At 44.2% G+C, this 16,449-nt stretch overlaps 1 protein-coding gene across 1 annotated transcript in view; it reads left to right on the top strand.

Moving 5' to 3' along the window:
• The window catches only part of LOC124261318 (tetratricopeptide repeat protein 4-like), a 51,634-nt gene extending 41,172 nt beyond the window's left edge, over positions 1–10,462 (top strand). Inside the window, exons 3-12 of the mRNA XM_046695626.1 lie at positions 658–775; positions 1,154–1,315; positions 3,106–3,183; positions 5,168–5,262; positions 5,358–5,465; positions 6,044–6,130; positions 6,821–7,026; positions 8,409–8,499; positions 9,559–9,641; positions 10,337–10,462. Coding sequence (XP_046551582.1) covers positions 658–775; positions 1,154–1,315; positions 3,106–3,183; positions 5,168–5,262; positions 5,358–5,465; positions 6,044–6,130; positions 6,821–7,026; positions 8,409–8,499; positions 9,559–9,641; positions 10,337–10,433 — 1,125 coding nt within the window. The 3' untranslated portion in view covers positions 10,434–10,462. The remainder of the gene's footprint in view (positions 1–657; positions 776–1,153; positions 1,316–3,105; positions 3,184–5,167; positions 5,263–5,357; positions 5,466–6,043; positions 6,131–6,820; positions 7,027–8,408; positions 8,500–9,558; positions 9,642–10,336) is intronic.
• The last annotated feature ends 5,987 nt before the right edge of the window (positions 10,463–16,449 follow it).

The raw sequence follows: 16,449 nt of genomic DNA, 5'->3' as shown, positions 1-16,449 counted from the left end.
CTCAGTGTCAAAAACTTAAGTCAAATACAAAAATACCTTTTAGAGAGATTAAGTCAGCATGATTCATCATCTAAAGGAAGCGTCCATCAGAACTTGTAACAGAGAATGCTCAACTTGCTAAAGCATAAATTCACATAACTTTCTTATGGATTCATTTTCAACATCAGCCAGGTCTTGACTTCATTACTTCCAACTTTACTGGGTGCGTCTTCCATTTACTATGAATAAAGCATCCACTTTATGACTTTTGATAGGTTACAGGATGTAACACCAATGGGGTTTTTGGTGGAAAGATGAATGGAGACAAAAGTAGCTCTCCACATATTATAAATACTGAAGTTTGGTGTTTAAATGGATTGTCTTGTTATGGTTTATGCAACTGTCAATATTAGGATAGAAGTTGCTTGTGTTGCCTCTCTTCAACTGATGAAGACAGTGCCTCACATGAGCAAGTTCAAGATAAAGTGCGTTGCACGTCATAAATTAGAACTTGATAAACATAGGACTATTAACTTTGTCATCTTGAAACTGATGAGGCCAGAGGTTGTACTCTCCATGAACAGAACCTGATATTGGACAGGTCAGCCGGTCAAAGTGACCACAGCATGATGTAAGGTTGGAAGTGATGCATGTCCAGTGGTAGCGTCTGTGTTGCAGGATATTGATGGTCACCCAGCTTTCATGACGTCCCAGGATGATTTAGACCTGACCAAGCCGTTGCATCCAGCTGTGGAGGGACTCATGGCCATCAAGTACGAGAGTGAAAACCCTACAGGTGCAAATATGTCCTCATCATGATACCTAACAACAGACAGTGGTCAAAGACTGAGATTTTCATTTGAAATTGCCCTGTCGTTTCCACGGGAGAAACATCTTATTTACTCACCATGGGGGGTCCAATGCAACGTTGGTAACTACTGACCTGTAGTAATGCTATAGTTGACCATAGGCTAACAAATGACATAGCTTTGTGGATCTGGACCCTGGTAATTTGACTCACATGGTAGTTGATTTAGAGATTATCTTACACCCAGTCTTAGTTGCTTCATAGTATTGACCACTGGTTTATACAACCTTGACTTCTGATATCTCATGTGTCGTACATAAGTCATTCTAAATGTCTTGTAACTATAACATCAGTTATTCTCCACAGCTCGCGCAGACAGCTACAGAGACGATGGTAATGACAACTTCAAAAAGAAAAACTACCGCATTGCAATAGAAAACTACGCTGAGGCCATTAGGAGCAAGAGTCCAGACAAGAAACTGAATGCAGTGTGTTATACAAACAGAGCTGCAGCGCAATATCACCTGGGTAAGCAGCACAGTATCACCTGGGTAAGCAGCAGTGTATCACCTGGGTAAACATAGTATCACCTGGCAGCACAGGTTGGGTAAGCACCTGGGTAAGCAACATCATCTGGGTAGTATCACCTGGCTAAGCAGCACAGTATCACCTGGGTAAGCAGCATCTGGGTAAGCAACACAATCATCGCATCACAGTATCACCTGGGTAAGCAGCACAGCGTTGGGTAAAGCAACACAAGCAGGTAAGCACAGTATCACCTGGCTAAGCAGCACGGTATCACAAGCAGCACGAGCATCACCTTTAGTAAGCAGCATCACCTGGGTAAGCAGCATCGGTATCATCTGGGTAAGCAGCACAGTATCACCTGGGTAAGCACAGCACCTGGCAGCATAGCATATCAGCATGTATCATCTGGGTAAGCAGCACCTGGGTAAGCACCACAGTATCACCTGGGTATCACCTGTGTAAGCAGCACAGTATCACCTGGGTAAACAGCATCAGCACACGTATCACCGGGTAAGGTAAGCATCACAGTATCACCTGGGTAAGCAGCACAGGGTATCATCTGGGTAAGCAGCACAGTATCACCTGGGTAAGCAGCACAGTATCATCTGGGTAAGCAGCACAGTATCATCTGGGTAAGTAAGCAGCATCACCTGGTATCATCTTTGGTAAGCAGCACAGTATCACCTGGGTAAGCAGCACAGTATCACCTGGGTAAGCAGCACAGTATCACCTGGGTAAGCAGCACAGTATCACCTGGGTAAGCAGCACAGTATCACCTGGGTAAGCAGCACAGTATCACCTGGGTAAGCAGCACAGTATCATCTGGGTATCACCTGGGTAAGCAGCACAGTATCACCTGGGTAAGCAGCACAGTATCACCTGGGTATGCAGCACAGTATCACCTGGGTAAGCAGCACAGTATCATCTGGGTAAGCAGCACGATATCATCTGGGTAAGCAGCACGGTATCATCTGGGTAAGCAGCACAGTATCACCTGGGTAAGCAGCACAGTATCACCTGGGTAAGCAGCACAGTATCACCTGGGTAAGCACAGTAAGCAGCACAGTATCACCTGGCACGGTATCACAGCACACAGTATCACCTGGGTAAGCAGCACAGTATCACCTGGGTAAGCAGCACAGTATCATCTGGGTAAGCAGCACAGTATCATCTGGGTAAGCAGCACAGTATCACCTGGGTAAGCAGCACAGTATCACCTGGGTAAGCAGCACAGTATCACCTGGGTAAGCAGCAGTATCACCTGGGTAAGCAACACAGTATCATCTGGGTAAGCAGCATGGTATCATCTGGGTAAGCAGCACAAGCAGCACAGTATCATCTGGGTAAGCAGCACGGTATCATCTGGGTAAGCAGCACAGTATCACCTGGCTAAGCAGCACACCTGGGTAAGCAGCACAGTATCACCTGGGTAAGCAGCACAGTATCACCTGGGTAAGCAGCACAGTATCACCTGGCTAAGCAGCACAGTATCATCTGGGTAAGCAGCACAGTATCACCTGGATCAGCACAGTATCACCTGGGTAAGCAGCACAGTATCACCTGGTAAGCAACACAGGCTAAGCAGCACAGAATATCACCTGGCAGCACAGTAAGCAGCACAGTATCACCTGGGTAAGCAACATAGTATCACCTGGGTAAGCAACTCAGTATCACCTGGGTAAGCAGCATAGTATCACCTGGGTAAGCAGCACAGTATCACCTGTATATCCTCTGGGTTCCAGAATATTGATCCGGTTTTGTGTTTAACATTGTGATGTTTTCTGTTGCAGGAAACTATGGGTCCTCCTTAAGGGATTGTATTTTTGCCCGCAAGTTTCAGCCTGATCACTGGAAGGCCATTATGAGAGGTGAGTGAACACAGGAAATCATTTGTAGTGTTGAATTCATGCACCATCCTAGTGTTTACATCCAACACTGCTGTAATGTAAACACTGTTGTGCAGACAACTGTTGTGGTGTTGATGTCATGAACTGCTATAATGTTGGTGCTATGCTTTCCTGTAGTGTTGACACCATGCTCCGCTGTAGTGTTGACACCATGCTCTGCTGTAGTGTTGACACCCATGGTCTGCTGTAGTGTTGACACCATGCTCTGCTGAAGTGTTGACACCATGCTCCGCTGTAGTGTTGACACCATGGTCTGCTGTAGTGTTGACACCATGGTCTGCTGTAGTGTTGACACCATGCTCTGCTGTAGTGTTGACACCATGCTCTGCTGTAGTGTTGACACCATGGTCTGCTGTAGTGTTGACACCATGCTCCGCTGTAGTATTGACACCATGGTCTGCTGTAGTGTTGACACCATGCTCTGCTGTAGTGTTGACACCATGGTCTGCTGTAGTGTTGACACCATGCTCTGCTGTAGCATTGACACCATGCTCTGCTGTAGTGTTGACACCATGCTCTGCTGTAGTGTTGACACCATGCTCTGCTGTAGTGTTGACACCATGCTCTGCTGTAGTGTTGACACCATGCTCCACTGTAGTGTTGACACCATGCTCTGCTGTAGTGTTGACACCATGCTCCGCTGTAGTGTTGACACCATGCTCTGCTGTAGTGTTGACACCATGCTCTGCTGTAGTGTTGACACCATGCTCTGCTGTAGTGTTGACACCATGCTCCGCCGTAGTGTTGACACCATGCTCCACTGTAGTGTTGACACCATGCTCCGCCGTAGTGTTGACACCATGCTCTGCTGTAGTGTTGACACCATGGTCTGCTGTAGCATTGACACCGTGGTCTGCTGTAGTGTTGACACCATGGTCTGCTTTAGTGTTGACACCATGGTCCGGCTACTACCAGTGTTGACACCATGGTCTCCTGCAGCGTTGACGACACCATGTGCTCTGCTGTAGTGTTGACACCATGGCCTGCTGTAGTGTTGACACCATGGTCTGCTGTAGTGTTGACACCATGCTCTGCTGTAGTGTTGACACCATGCTCCGCCGTAGTGTTGACACCATGGTCTGCTGTAGTGTTGACACCATGCTCTGCTGTAGTGTTGACACCATGGTCTGCTGTAGTGTTGACACCATGGTCTGCTGTAGTGTTGACACCATGCTCTGCTGTAGTGTTGACACCATGGTCTGCTGTAGTGTTGACACCATGGTCTGCTGTAGTGTTGACACCATGCTCTGCTGTAGTGTTGACACCATGCTCTGCTCATTAGTGTAGTGCACACCATGGCCTGCTGTAGTGTTGACACCATGCTCCGCTGTAGTTTTGACACCATGGTCTGCTGCAGTGTTGACACCATGCTCTGCTGTAGTTTTGACACCATGGTCTGCTGCAGTGTTGACACCATGCTCTGCTGTAGCATTGACACCATGCTCTGCTGTAGTGTTGACACCATGCTCTGCTGTAGTGTTGACACCATGCTCTGCTGTAGTGTTGACACCATGCTCTGCTGTAGTGTTGACACCATGCTCCACTGTAGCATTGACACCATGCTCTGCTGTAGTGTTGACACCATGCTCCGCTGTAGCATTGACACCATGGTCTGCTGTAGTGTTGACACCATGCTCTGCTGTAATGTTGACACCGACCATGCTCTGCTTTAGTGTTGACACCATGCTCCGCCCATTAGTGTTGACACCATGCTCCGCCCGTAGTGTTGACACCATGCTCCGTTCTTTGTTGACACCATGCTCTGCTGCGGTGTTGACACCATGCCCCGCTGAAGTGCTGTAGTCATCATGCGCTTATGTTCTTTAGATCACCCATTGACTGTACGTATGAAGCTCTGACAAAGCACTGACTTGGACACCATGTATTGACTGCTGGATCCTGTTCTGGTACTTCACTTACAATTGAATGCTGTTGTTATGTCCAGAACACGGAGACTGCTGTAGTACATTAGATGCTGTTATTGGTCTCCGGATGACCATGGCTGTGGATAGATGCTGCTCTAATGGTCTCGGTATCCTTGTACAATACGTTATATACAACACAGGCTGTAGTACATTAGATGCTGTTATTGGTCTCCGGATGACTCGGACTTCACTGTAAATCATCATATCCAGCAAATATTGTTCATTTCTGTTTGTCCATTAAATAACCTTGACCTTGTTGAGCTGGAACCGGGGCAGGAAGAACTCCTCTGTATGAGGGCAAAAGCTGACAAGCAGCAGGTGAGTACTGGAGGGGATGAGCACAGGCCCTCATGTCTTTGCGAGGGTTAAAGATTTAAAATAATTTTTTTTAAAATTTGAGATGACCCCTGACTCGAAATGCTTCACAGTACAGTACATTATGACAGGGCCGGACACTTCAGTGCACCCCGCCTGCCTGCTTTGCCGATCGCTACGCTACCATCGCATGCAATTGATTAAAACTCAATGTAAACATAATCATGGATGATTGGCCTATCGATCACCAATCATGACACCTACCAATTCTTTATTGTTATTTCTGCAAGTCGATTGAAACCCAATTTTGACTCTCAACTAAACGATATTGACACAAATGGATGACGATATATCCGCAACAACTGGGGGTGTGGTCAAAGCAAGCCCTTTGATTGGTCAACGCTTGTAAATCTGCACATTCTTTATAAATTCGTAGGAATTCTTCCTTGCTTGCTGTGTACAATGTTCAGAATTATGAGACCGCAGTGATGGCATCTGTGTAAGGCACAGGACGTGATAAAGACATGTTTGCGTGTGTGTGTGTGTGCGTGTGTGACTTGATGAAGACGGCCATGTTTCAGAGGGCGAAGGAGCGGGATGAGAGGAAGCAAGCGGCCCAGGACAGGAAAGAGGAGGCTGCAGACAGGAAGCTGATAGCACTGATACAGGTGACATGGCATCACAGGGATGTTGTCCAGCACGACTGTGACCTTATCGATCAAACATCACCCTAGTGATGAAGTTGACATCACTACACTGTAGCACAACAGATCAGTATGTTGTCATCAATCGAACATGACTAGTCAGTGTGCTTAAGTGTCACTTCTATGTGTTGAAAGTATTGTAACGCCACTTGACTGATATGGTTAATTTATATGAAAAGCTGCATATCACTAATGAGGCAATACGTACTGACTCAAGTTATGTTGCTGTATGTCTGTATAAAGTGTGTCAAGCTGATTATTACAACAACAAACTTTTCTAACACCATGACAACACTGTTCTCAGTTAATGTGAAAAGTCATTGAGAAATTACTTTTGATATTTAGTCCTGAGAAGAAGGTTATTTTGCTGAGATAAGAAACCACTATTTAGTATTCAATGAATCTCTCTTTCAATAAAAGGTGATTGATTTGTCATGAACTTAGCAACACAAAGATATTCTGGGTTTTGTAGGCTAGTCAGACATATTTGGTGGAAGACACAGGTAATATGGGTGGATCGGACATAGTCATGGTATTACCTGCTTATAACTCAAATATTGGAGGTCTTGGGATGAGAACCAGAGTAGTTTGGATGGCAGTGGTGAACAATATGCTCCATCAGATCTACCATTGCTGACTTTCATGGTGATACAGGATCGTGGCATCCGAGTCGGTGGACTGAGAAGGACAGCGGAGACCGCCAAGCTCAACCCTCTCCTGTTCACAAGTCTGGAAAGCCACAACCCGTCTGGAGCCAAGGTGCATGTAGATGAGAGTGGAACCCTGTTCTGGCCTGTTCTGTTTTTCTACCCAGAACATGGACAAACAGACTTCATTGAAGCCTTCAATGAGAATGATGTGTAAGTAACTGAAATCAAATAACAAGCTCAAGAGATTTAATGTTGATTATGTTCATGGTGCTATGGGGAAGCCTGATGATTAGGGCCAAACACTTGGTTCAGTTTCTCCATATGTATAAAACCCTCGCCTAGTGCCCTCTGCTGTGATATCGATGGAATAATGCTAAAAGCATTGTAAAGAGTAAAACCCTTTTCATTCATTACTGACAACCACTTTGCAACTATTCACTGAATGAGCAATACCAGAAAGCCAGAAATTTTCGCACCTATGCTCAGGTCACCAGTCTGCTGACTCCTTTAAAACAATTGTAAAGGTTTATAGGGCAACTCGATTCTAACTCTCACTAAGTTGTCCAAGATATTTTTATGGATTAAACTTCTTTTTTAATTTCTCTCACGACGTTTCGAGACCATTCCAGGTCCCTTCATCAGGTGAACTGACAGTTAGGACTATGACGTCGTCACAATGCAAGTGACATCACAGTACACTAGGGAGAGTACTGTATAAGTGAGTGTGAAGAGTTAATTACATAATGATGAAAATTCATGCTAAATAATAGAGTTGAAAGTTGAATTGTCAATACACAACGACTGCTAATTACACAAAAGTTACTTTGATAGCAGGCTTTCCAAAAAAGAATAGTAGACTCGTTTTTCTTTTATCTAAAGTTCATCAAAAGTTAATCAAGAGGTCCCGCGCACTTGGCAGGTAGACACCTTGATCACGATTCATTGCTGGTTTATGTCTCCTTATCTCCACAGCCTCCTGTAGTTTTCTCCGACGCCAGTCGTTGTTATTTCTCGAAAGCACCCTGATATCATTCCACATGATTACATGACTTGGGTTATTTGCCTTGTGCTCCGATATAGCTCACTTATCATTTTGTTTGCATACTGACGACTTGTGTTCAGCAACCCGGGTGTTAATGGGCCTGAGAGTCTCGCCAATATATTGATTGCCACAGCTGCATGGTATTTGGTATACACATCCTCTAGGGTTGGGGCTTCCATTGCTAGATCCTCTTCCATTTGCCCGGAGGAGTGTCTTAATTGTTGTACCGCTAGAGAAATTTTCATCATTATGTAATTAACTCTTCAAACTCACTTATACAGTACTCTCCCTAGTGTACTGTGATGTCACTTGCATTGTGATGTCATAACTCAGTTATGACATCATAGTGACGACGTCATATTCCTAACTGTCAGTTCACCTGATGAAGGGACCTGGAATGGTCTCGAAACGTCGTGAGAGAAATTTAAAAAGAAGTTTAATCCATAAAAATATCTTGGACATCAATGTACAACTTCTAAATGCCACTGAAAGACATCTCACTAAGTTGACATGAATACTATAGAATGATGCTGCTATTTTGTCTAATCAGGTTCCATGACCACCTGTGTCACATGTTTGGTCCAGGAGTGGAACCACCACCGTGGGATGAGGACAGAAAGTACACCCCTGACGCTATGGAGGTAAGTATCTAGGATTTGATTGGCTATTGCAGAAATGTGGCGTTTGATTGGAGCAGTGATTAGATATTGAGTACTTGAAACAGTAAGCATGTATTATTACATTACATCATTCCATGGGACACAATACTGTTGGGTATGCAGAGTTGTTTCCCTTGGACAAGCTTTGACGTTATGGCCATGTTTCATGGATCTTGGCTCTGGGTCGTTAACTCTGATGATTTCATGTCACAATCATATCCCAGTTGTGTTTATAGATGCTCATGATGTCAATCACTAGATTCTCATGTCCAGAATCAAATATTTACAGACTGCTTTGATACAGCCAGAATAGTGTGGTCTTCAACAAGAAACAAACTTATGACAAATAAGTGTGGTCATCTGCTTGCAGAACACTCCTTTGTTGTGTGTTTCCATGGCAACAAAATCAAACAGTTCTGTCTTTTTTGTCCTGAGCAGTAAGTGTGGCATAATCATGATCTCTCATGTGCTTCTCTGGACACTTGCCTGGTTTGTCTCAATGTATACTGTTAGACCGGAGTTTTACTTGGAATCCTCACAACTCACCAGATAATGACTTCATTGACTGTTTGTGGTAAACATGATTCTAGAATATTTGAATGTATCCCTACTGTAATAAATGTGATGATGGCAGGGATCATCATAGGAATACCTGATAAAGACGTCAGGAATTGAGTTAATGTCATGACTTTGCTGTTATGTGTCCAACAGATTCTATTCATGCCACAAGGATTCATTTAAATAGACAAACCCGTGAAGATCCGGGTTAGAATTGGTCTTCAGTAACCCATGCTTGTCATATGAGGTGACTAACGGGATCGGGTGGTCATGTTCGCTGACTTAGTTGACGCATGTCAGAGTATCCCAATTGCCTATGATATATTCCCACGATGCTCATGATGTTGATCACTTGATTGTCTGATCCAGACTTGATGATTTACAGACTGACACCATATAGCTGGAATATTGCTGAGTACGGCATAAAACTGAACTCGCTCACACTCATTATTAAACAACAATCTTACACATGTTCTGTTTCAGATATTCTTCGAGGATCGTGTGAAGGAAGAGCTACATAAAGTCGACGCCTCCTCCTCCCTGTTGCAGACCATGAGGCATGAGAAGTGCGTTCATCACCATTTATCTTGCCTCACACATAAGTGTCGTTTTCTGATTGGCTGAGCACTCTTCTATTATTTACAATGTACCCTGCTAACAAGCGGGTAACATTTTCTATGTACCCCGCTGAGAATGCCAAACGCATTGGTACTTCGTAGCAGTAATTCTTTATCTCGAATAACATTGAATCACATATGATGTACGGAAATTACCGATGTTTTTGCAATTGCAAATCGATGGAAGGGAGATAACTCTAAATTTGTTTTCTCTTGTTCGGTAAGATCAATACCTTGTTCACTGGTCACTCCGGGCCCATAGGTTGATGTACCCTCAATGTTTCTTTATGATCACCTATCCCTTGGGGCTCAGGGAACATAAACAAACATCGAGGGTACATCAGCCCATGTCCCCCTCAAGACCAGTGAGCAACTTATAGTGTCCTTAATTCCAGGGATCGGCCCTGAGACAGTGTGTACGAGTGGGGTATCACATCAATGTTGGTCTGCCTGTCGCCTCTATTGTGGTTATGGCGTCTCTGTGGGTTAGCAGGTTATAAAACTGACAGTATTCAGGTCCAATATACACAGTAAGAGTAATATCTAGGTCAGGGGCTGTGTATGCAATCACTTTTAACTTAATTTTAGAAAGGATATTTGATTGCACAGTACCAGACTTTAATGGCTGACATTATGTGTTGCAGGTTTACTGTGAATGCGGGCACCCCCTGTTTTATCCTGCTGGTCGCAGGCTCCAAGTGCTGGACAGATTACCTCAAACGATACAATTATAAAACATGATTCAGGATAATAAAATTTTAAAGCATGAATCTTTGGCCTTTTTCAATGGAGCAGAGAGAACACTTTGGGAAGACAAGTCTTTGAATGTCATTTTAGAAGTGATGCACAAAAGGGACAGAGTTTGTGGATGTCAACTTCCTTATGATGAGGAACTCTTGTTTAATTACCCTCTACCCCAGTCAGCGATATTTAACAGTTGGCATACCTTGTTTAAGTGTCCTTTGCTGTTACCAATCAGTGCTAATTATGTCCGCCTTCACCAGTCAGCGATATTTAACTGTCGGCAAACATGTTCCAACGTTGTAATTTTTTCACTTTTGTTATGCTTAGATACATACGTATGTATGTAGGTGTATGTATAAAAGTAAGTTGCATCCAAGTATTCGTTCATATGAGGAAGGAGCAAGTGTGCTGTGGTCCTCTTAGCAAACAACTTGACATCCATGAATTCGATCTTAGTAAAGTAGTGATTCTTGTACTTTTGCTGTTAAGTTCCACACTCTCAGAGTGAGGACCTAATCGCCAGCACACATCAGCAATCTTAACCCACTCAGTCACGTGGCTTCCACAAAAATGGAAGTCTGTGAGTCAGGGGGTCCTGATCATGTACTTTTACCCTTCTGACAAGTGTAAACTGGCATGGCAACAGATGATAGCTATGAAGACACAAATGCCTTTAAGAAAGTGGTCAAATGTAATATATGTTTGTTTGTTGTTGTTGTTGTTTTGTTTGTTTTGTTTTGTTTTGTTTGTTTGTTGTTGTATTATTTTTGGGGGGGGGCAGGAGGGATTACACTTTGCAGAAGTGAATATTCTAGTGCTTTAGGTGGTTGACTCCCAGCCATGATTTGAACCCATTGTGAGCCCAAGACTGAATGTTAAATAATTGTCACAGATTGTCTGGATTGTCACTTTATTCTCTTCAAATACCACCATATTATCATGGAATAATCATTCATACGAAAATTCATTATTAATTATGACAACTACAAACAATATATTAGGATTCAGATATTAGGAAAATATAAATATAGAATATTAGTTTCATCATGATCAGTAATAGCTTAGAGAAAGACTCCAGTCAGAAGTTGTAAAACTCATCTCACAGACATACTATTGAAAAAGGTATAAATTACGACTACACAATTTCACAGATATTCAAGATAAAATCCTAGCCTAAGGTATTGAGGACTCAAGCTGTTAGCAACCCTTTCAGTAATTCAGAGTTATGACCAGACGATTAAATGAACTGCTTTCATAATGTAAACATGTCATCATGTATATTACAAAACTTTAAGCAAACACCAATTAAGGGTCATAAAGACATGGCCCAGAGTAAACGCATCTATTGTAATCCAAGCACCTATAATTGACACATCAGATTAGGCTCGTTAAGATCTAGCCCAGGGTAAGCATCCAGTAAAAGTGCCATCGAGATTAGTGCCAGTTAAAATAGGATTAACAGGATTAAGAGTACTTCCCCTGCCTGGTCATGTCATTAGTAGGACACACCCCATTTTGTATATTCTGTATTTGATAGGCTAATGTAGGTTACACCCATTTTTGTATCAGTGAACCGATCGTAATCTCTTTATTGTTTTAATTCTAGATAAAAAGTCTCTAACTGCATTTGTCCATCAGTAGGGTTTAGACTGCCAACACAGGTCAGCTCTAGCCCTCTGACCATGGGTTGTACCGACTCTCTGTGGCCACCCCATGTAATTCCGTTCTTGTAAATAAAATTTTGATTAGCTTCTTGTGACTTCGGTCTCTTTGCTGAGTTAATTCCCCCAAGCAGACCAGGCTAGCTATTCTCGAAACGTTCGTAGCCCTATGAATTCTTAACATTGATCGTAGCCAATGTGTAAAGAATGGGCCTAAAAAGTTCGTAGGGATACGAACGTTGCGAGAATAGCTAGCCAGCACGTCAGTTAGATAAGGGGTTTCACCGGAACCATCACTTGGACCCAAGACCCTTATCATAATAATATACTCAATGAAAGTTCACAGGTGGCATGTCCCAGCCTGTTGTCTGTAAATAGTTACCAATTTGAAGGGTGACGAAAATTATCATGTGATAAGGCTCTTAGCTGAAGGAAAACTCTTATTTTGAATGGAAATTGCATAAGAATATTCTTTGATGTAAAAGTAACTTTTGTTTTTCTTAAGACTCGATTCAAGAATTTTTAGGAATATGGGTCCTGGTATCTACTGAAACAGTCTTTGGAAAAGCATATTAAAGGTTTTTGAAATTCTGGGAATTTAGCTTTTCAAACACGACAATGTCACTGTATACATTTAAATCTCCTTCGATGTGTCTGTTTCACTAGCATGGTGTCCCCTATCCCCCTGGTTCTCTGGCCGCCTTGTCAGGTTGGCAGAATGCCTGCCCACAGAACAGAAGGTTGGTGATTTGGGTTGTTTGGGGAATTTTTTGTTTGTTGTTTAACACCAAACTCTGCAATATTCCAGCTATATGACGTCGGCAAATAATCGAGTCCGGACCAGACAATCCAGTGATCAACACCATCAGCATCGATCTACACAATTGGGATATGACGTGCAACCAAGACCCTAAACTTCGCGGGTGTTGGTCATTTGAACTCCAGACAAATGAGGGGCGGCGGGGTAGCCTGATGGTTAAAGCGTTCGCTCGTCACGCCGAAGACCCGGGTTCGATTCCCAACATGGGTACAATGTGTGAAGCTCATTTCTGGTGCCCTCCGCCGTGATATTGCTGGAATATTGCTAAAAGCGGCGTAAAACCAAACTCACTCACTCACTCACTCCAGACAAATTAAACCAAGGAGTTGTTCAAAGATAGTAAGTACTCGTCAGCTGTCCTGTGCTCGGCATTAGACGATGTGGGTAGGACTGGTGGTGATGGAGTCAGTTTAATACGTCAGAGTGTGATATCCATGTTGAGCTTCAGCATGGTAGTTCAGTAGGCTTGCTATTAAATACCGCACTAGTCGGGAATTGTAGAAGCATCTGCAAACACGTGGGTGCGCTCTGATGGATATCATTGTACATGTGCAGTAAATCAGAATGCGACATTGAATCCAATTTCACTTTGCCCCGAACACCTTTCCCTACCCAAAAATTACACAGGCCGAATTTTTGTTGAATGAAAATTCCCCACCTACAGACTGACAGGAAGCGACTGAAAGGACCTGTTGACAACCGCGTTCAGCTCGATGACTGTCACTCATGTTGAACGAAAACAAACTAAACATGGCTTTTTGAGACATTGCTTTAGTATCAGAAAAACATCTACGTGTAACAGCAATAAAGAACAGAGGGAAATGTAGAGGTGAATGTCCAGTGAAGGGGACATGAAGGCTACAGTATAATTACATCACAACTACGAGTAGATGCAGCAACACAGTCTGAAGTCACAGCCTCGGTAGACGACAGTGGAAGCGGTTCTGAAACGCCATTAACAACTTCGTCAGATATACATTACGGAACTGTCTATGATTTGACGACCCTTACCAATCTGTCATTTAGGTCGTCTTCTGTTCATGGGAAACACAAATAAGAAAAAGTGTATGAAAAAGTACATCACAACGTCCCTCCATGGCCTGTAAATACGGCTAACATAAACAGGGTCGTAGGTAGCCGGGGAGGGGGATTTTTACAGACTATTTTTTGTACATCAAAGTATGGATCTAACACTCTCTCAACGTGGATAGTGCCCCCTATTAAGAAAAGTTAACAACGACCCTGATACAGTGTTGTTGTTTATCGTAACCAACAAATCCAGACACGGCGTGCTTCCAGCTAGATGAACTCCAGCAGGTTCTCTGGCCATTGAGCGCCCTGATTACATCTCAAAACTGCACTTATATATCGTTCAGCATTGGTTAAGATCTTGTGGGCGTCTACTCAGTGTCCGGTACAAGGGACTTTCCTAAAATATATTTTCCTAATGCAGCTGTCATATTGCAGGTTTGGGCTTTCCCCAGCTCCCTCACGCCTGCATACAGACACATACAGATCACATGTTTACTGGCAGTGATAAGGTGGAGTCCCACTTGTTTACTGACCTCAATAAGGTGGCGTCCCACTTGTTTACTGACCTCAATAAGGTGGAGTCCCACTTGTTTACTGGCAGTGATAAGGTGGAGTCCCACTTGTTTACTGACCTCAATAAGGTGGCGTCCCACTTGTTTACTGACCACAATAAGGTGGAGTCCCACTTGTTTACTGACCTCAAAAAGGTGGAGTCCTACTTGTTTACTGACCTCAATAAGGTGGCGTCCCACTTGTTTACTGACCTCAATAAGGTGGAGTCCCACTTGTTTACTGACCTCAATAAGGTGGAGTCCCACTTGTTTACTGACCTCAAAAAGGTGGAGTCCCACTTGTTTACTGACCTCAATACGGTGGAGTCCCACTTGTTTACTGACCTCAATACGGTGGAGTCCCACTTGTTTACTGACCTCAATACGGTGGAGTCCCACTTGTTTACTGACCTCAATAAGGTGGAGTCCCACTTGTTTACTGACCTCAATAAGGTGGTGTCCTACTTGTTTACTGACCTCAGAAAGGTGGAGTCCCACTTGTTTACTGACCTCAAAAAGGTGGAGTCCCACTTGTTTACTGACCTCAGAAAGGTGGAGTCCCACTTGTTTACTGACCTCAAAAAGGTGGAGTCCCACTTGTTTACTGACCTCAAAAAGGTGGAGTCCCACTTGTTTACTGACCTCAATAAGGTGGAGTCCCACTTGTTTACTGACCTCAGAAAGGTGGAGTCCCACTTGTTTACTGACCTCAAAAAGGTGGAGTCCCACTTGTTTACTGACCTCAAAAAGGTGGAGTCCCACTTGTTTACTGACCACAATAAGGTGGAGTCCCACTTGTTTACTGACCTCAATAAGGTGCCGCCCGCTAGTTTACTTAAGCACTAAGGTGCCGCCCCCTAGTTTACTTACAGCACTAAGGTGCCGCCCCGCTAGTTTACTTACTTACAGCACTAAGGTGCCGCCCCTAGTTTACTTACAGCAATAAGGTGCCGCCCCGCTAGTTTACTTACAGCACTAAGGTGCCGCCCCTAGTTTACTTACAGCACTAAGGTGCCGCCCCGCTAGTTTACTTACAGCACTAAGGTGCCGCCCGCTAGTTTACTTACAGCAATAAGGTGCCGCCCCGCTAGTTTACTTACAGCAATATAAGGTGCCGCCCCGCTAGTTTACTTACAGCACTAAGGTGCCGTCCCGCTAGTTTACTTACAGCACTAAGGTGCCGCCCCTAGTTTACTTACAGCACTAAGGTGCCGCCCGCTAGTTTACTTACAGCAATAAGGTGCCGCCCCGCTGGTTTACAGCGCTTAAGGTGCCGCCCGCTAGTTTACTTACAGCACTGCCGTCCCTAGTTTACTTACAGCACTAAGGTGCCGCCCGCTAGTTTACTTACAGCACTAAGGTGCCGCCCCGCTAGTTTACTTACAGCAGTAAGGTGCCGCCCCTAGTTTACTTACAGCACTAAGGTGCCGCCCGCTAGTTTACTTACAGCAGTAAGGTGCCGCCCCCTAGTTTACTTACAGCACTAAGGTGCCGTCCCGCTGGTGCCGTCCCGCTTTACTTACAGCACTAAACAGTGCCGTCCCCTTTGTTTACTTACAGCACTAAGGTGCCGCCACTAAGTTGCCGACCCCCCCGCTAGTTTACTTACAGCACTAAGGTGCCGCCCCCTAGTTTAGCTAGTTTTAAGGTGCCGCCCGCTTTAACTTACAGCAGTAAGGTGCCGCCCCGCTAGTTTACTTACAGCACTAAGGTGCCGTCCCGCTAGTTTACTTACAGCACTAAGGTGCCGCCCCTGGTTTACTTACAGCACTAAGGTTGCCGCCCCGCTGGTTTACTTACTTACAGCACTAAAGGTGCCGTCCCTAGTTTACTTACAGCACTGCCGCCCCTAGTTTACTTACAGCAATAAGGTGCCGCCCCTGGTTTACTTACAGCAATATTGTGCCGCCCCTAGGTTGCCGCCCCCCTAGTTTACTCACAGCACTAAG

This window comes from Haliotis rubra, unplaced genomic scaffold (assembly GCF_003918875.1).
Source record: "Haliotis rubra isolate DU_JTF1 unplaced genomic scaffold, ASM391887v1 Scf796, whole genome shotgun sequence".
Classification (NCBI taxonomy): Eukaryota; Metazoa; Mollusca; class Gastropoda; order Lepetellida; family Haliotidae; genus Haliotis; species Haliotis rubra.
The sequence above is the reverse complement of the archived record's forward strand: the minus strand, read 5'-3'. Positions and strand labels throughout refer to the sequence as shown.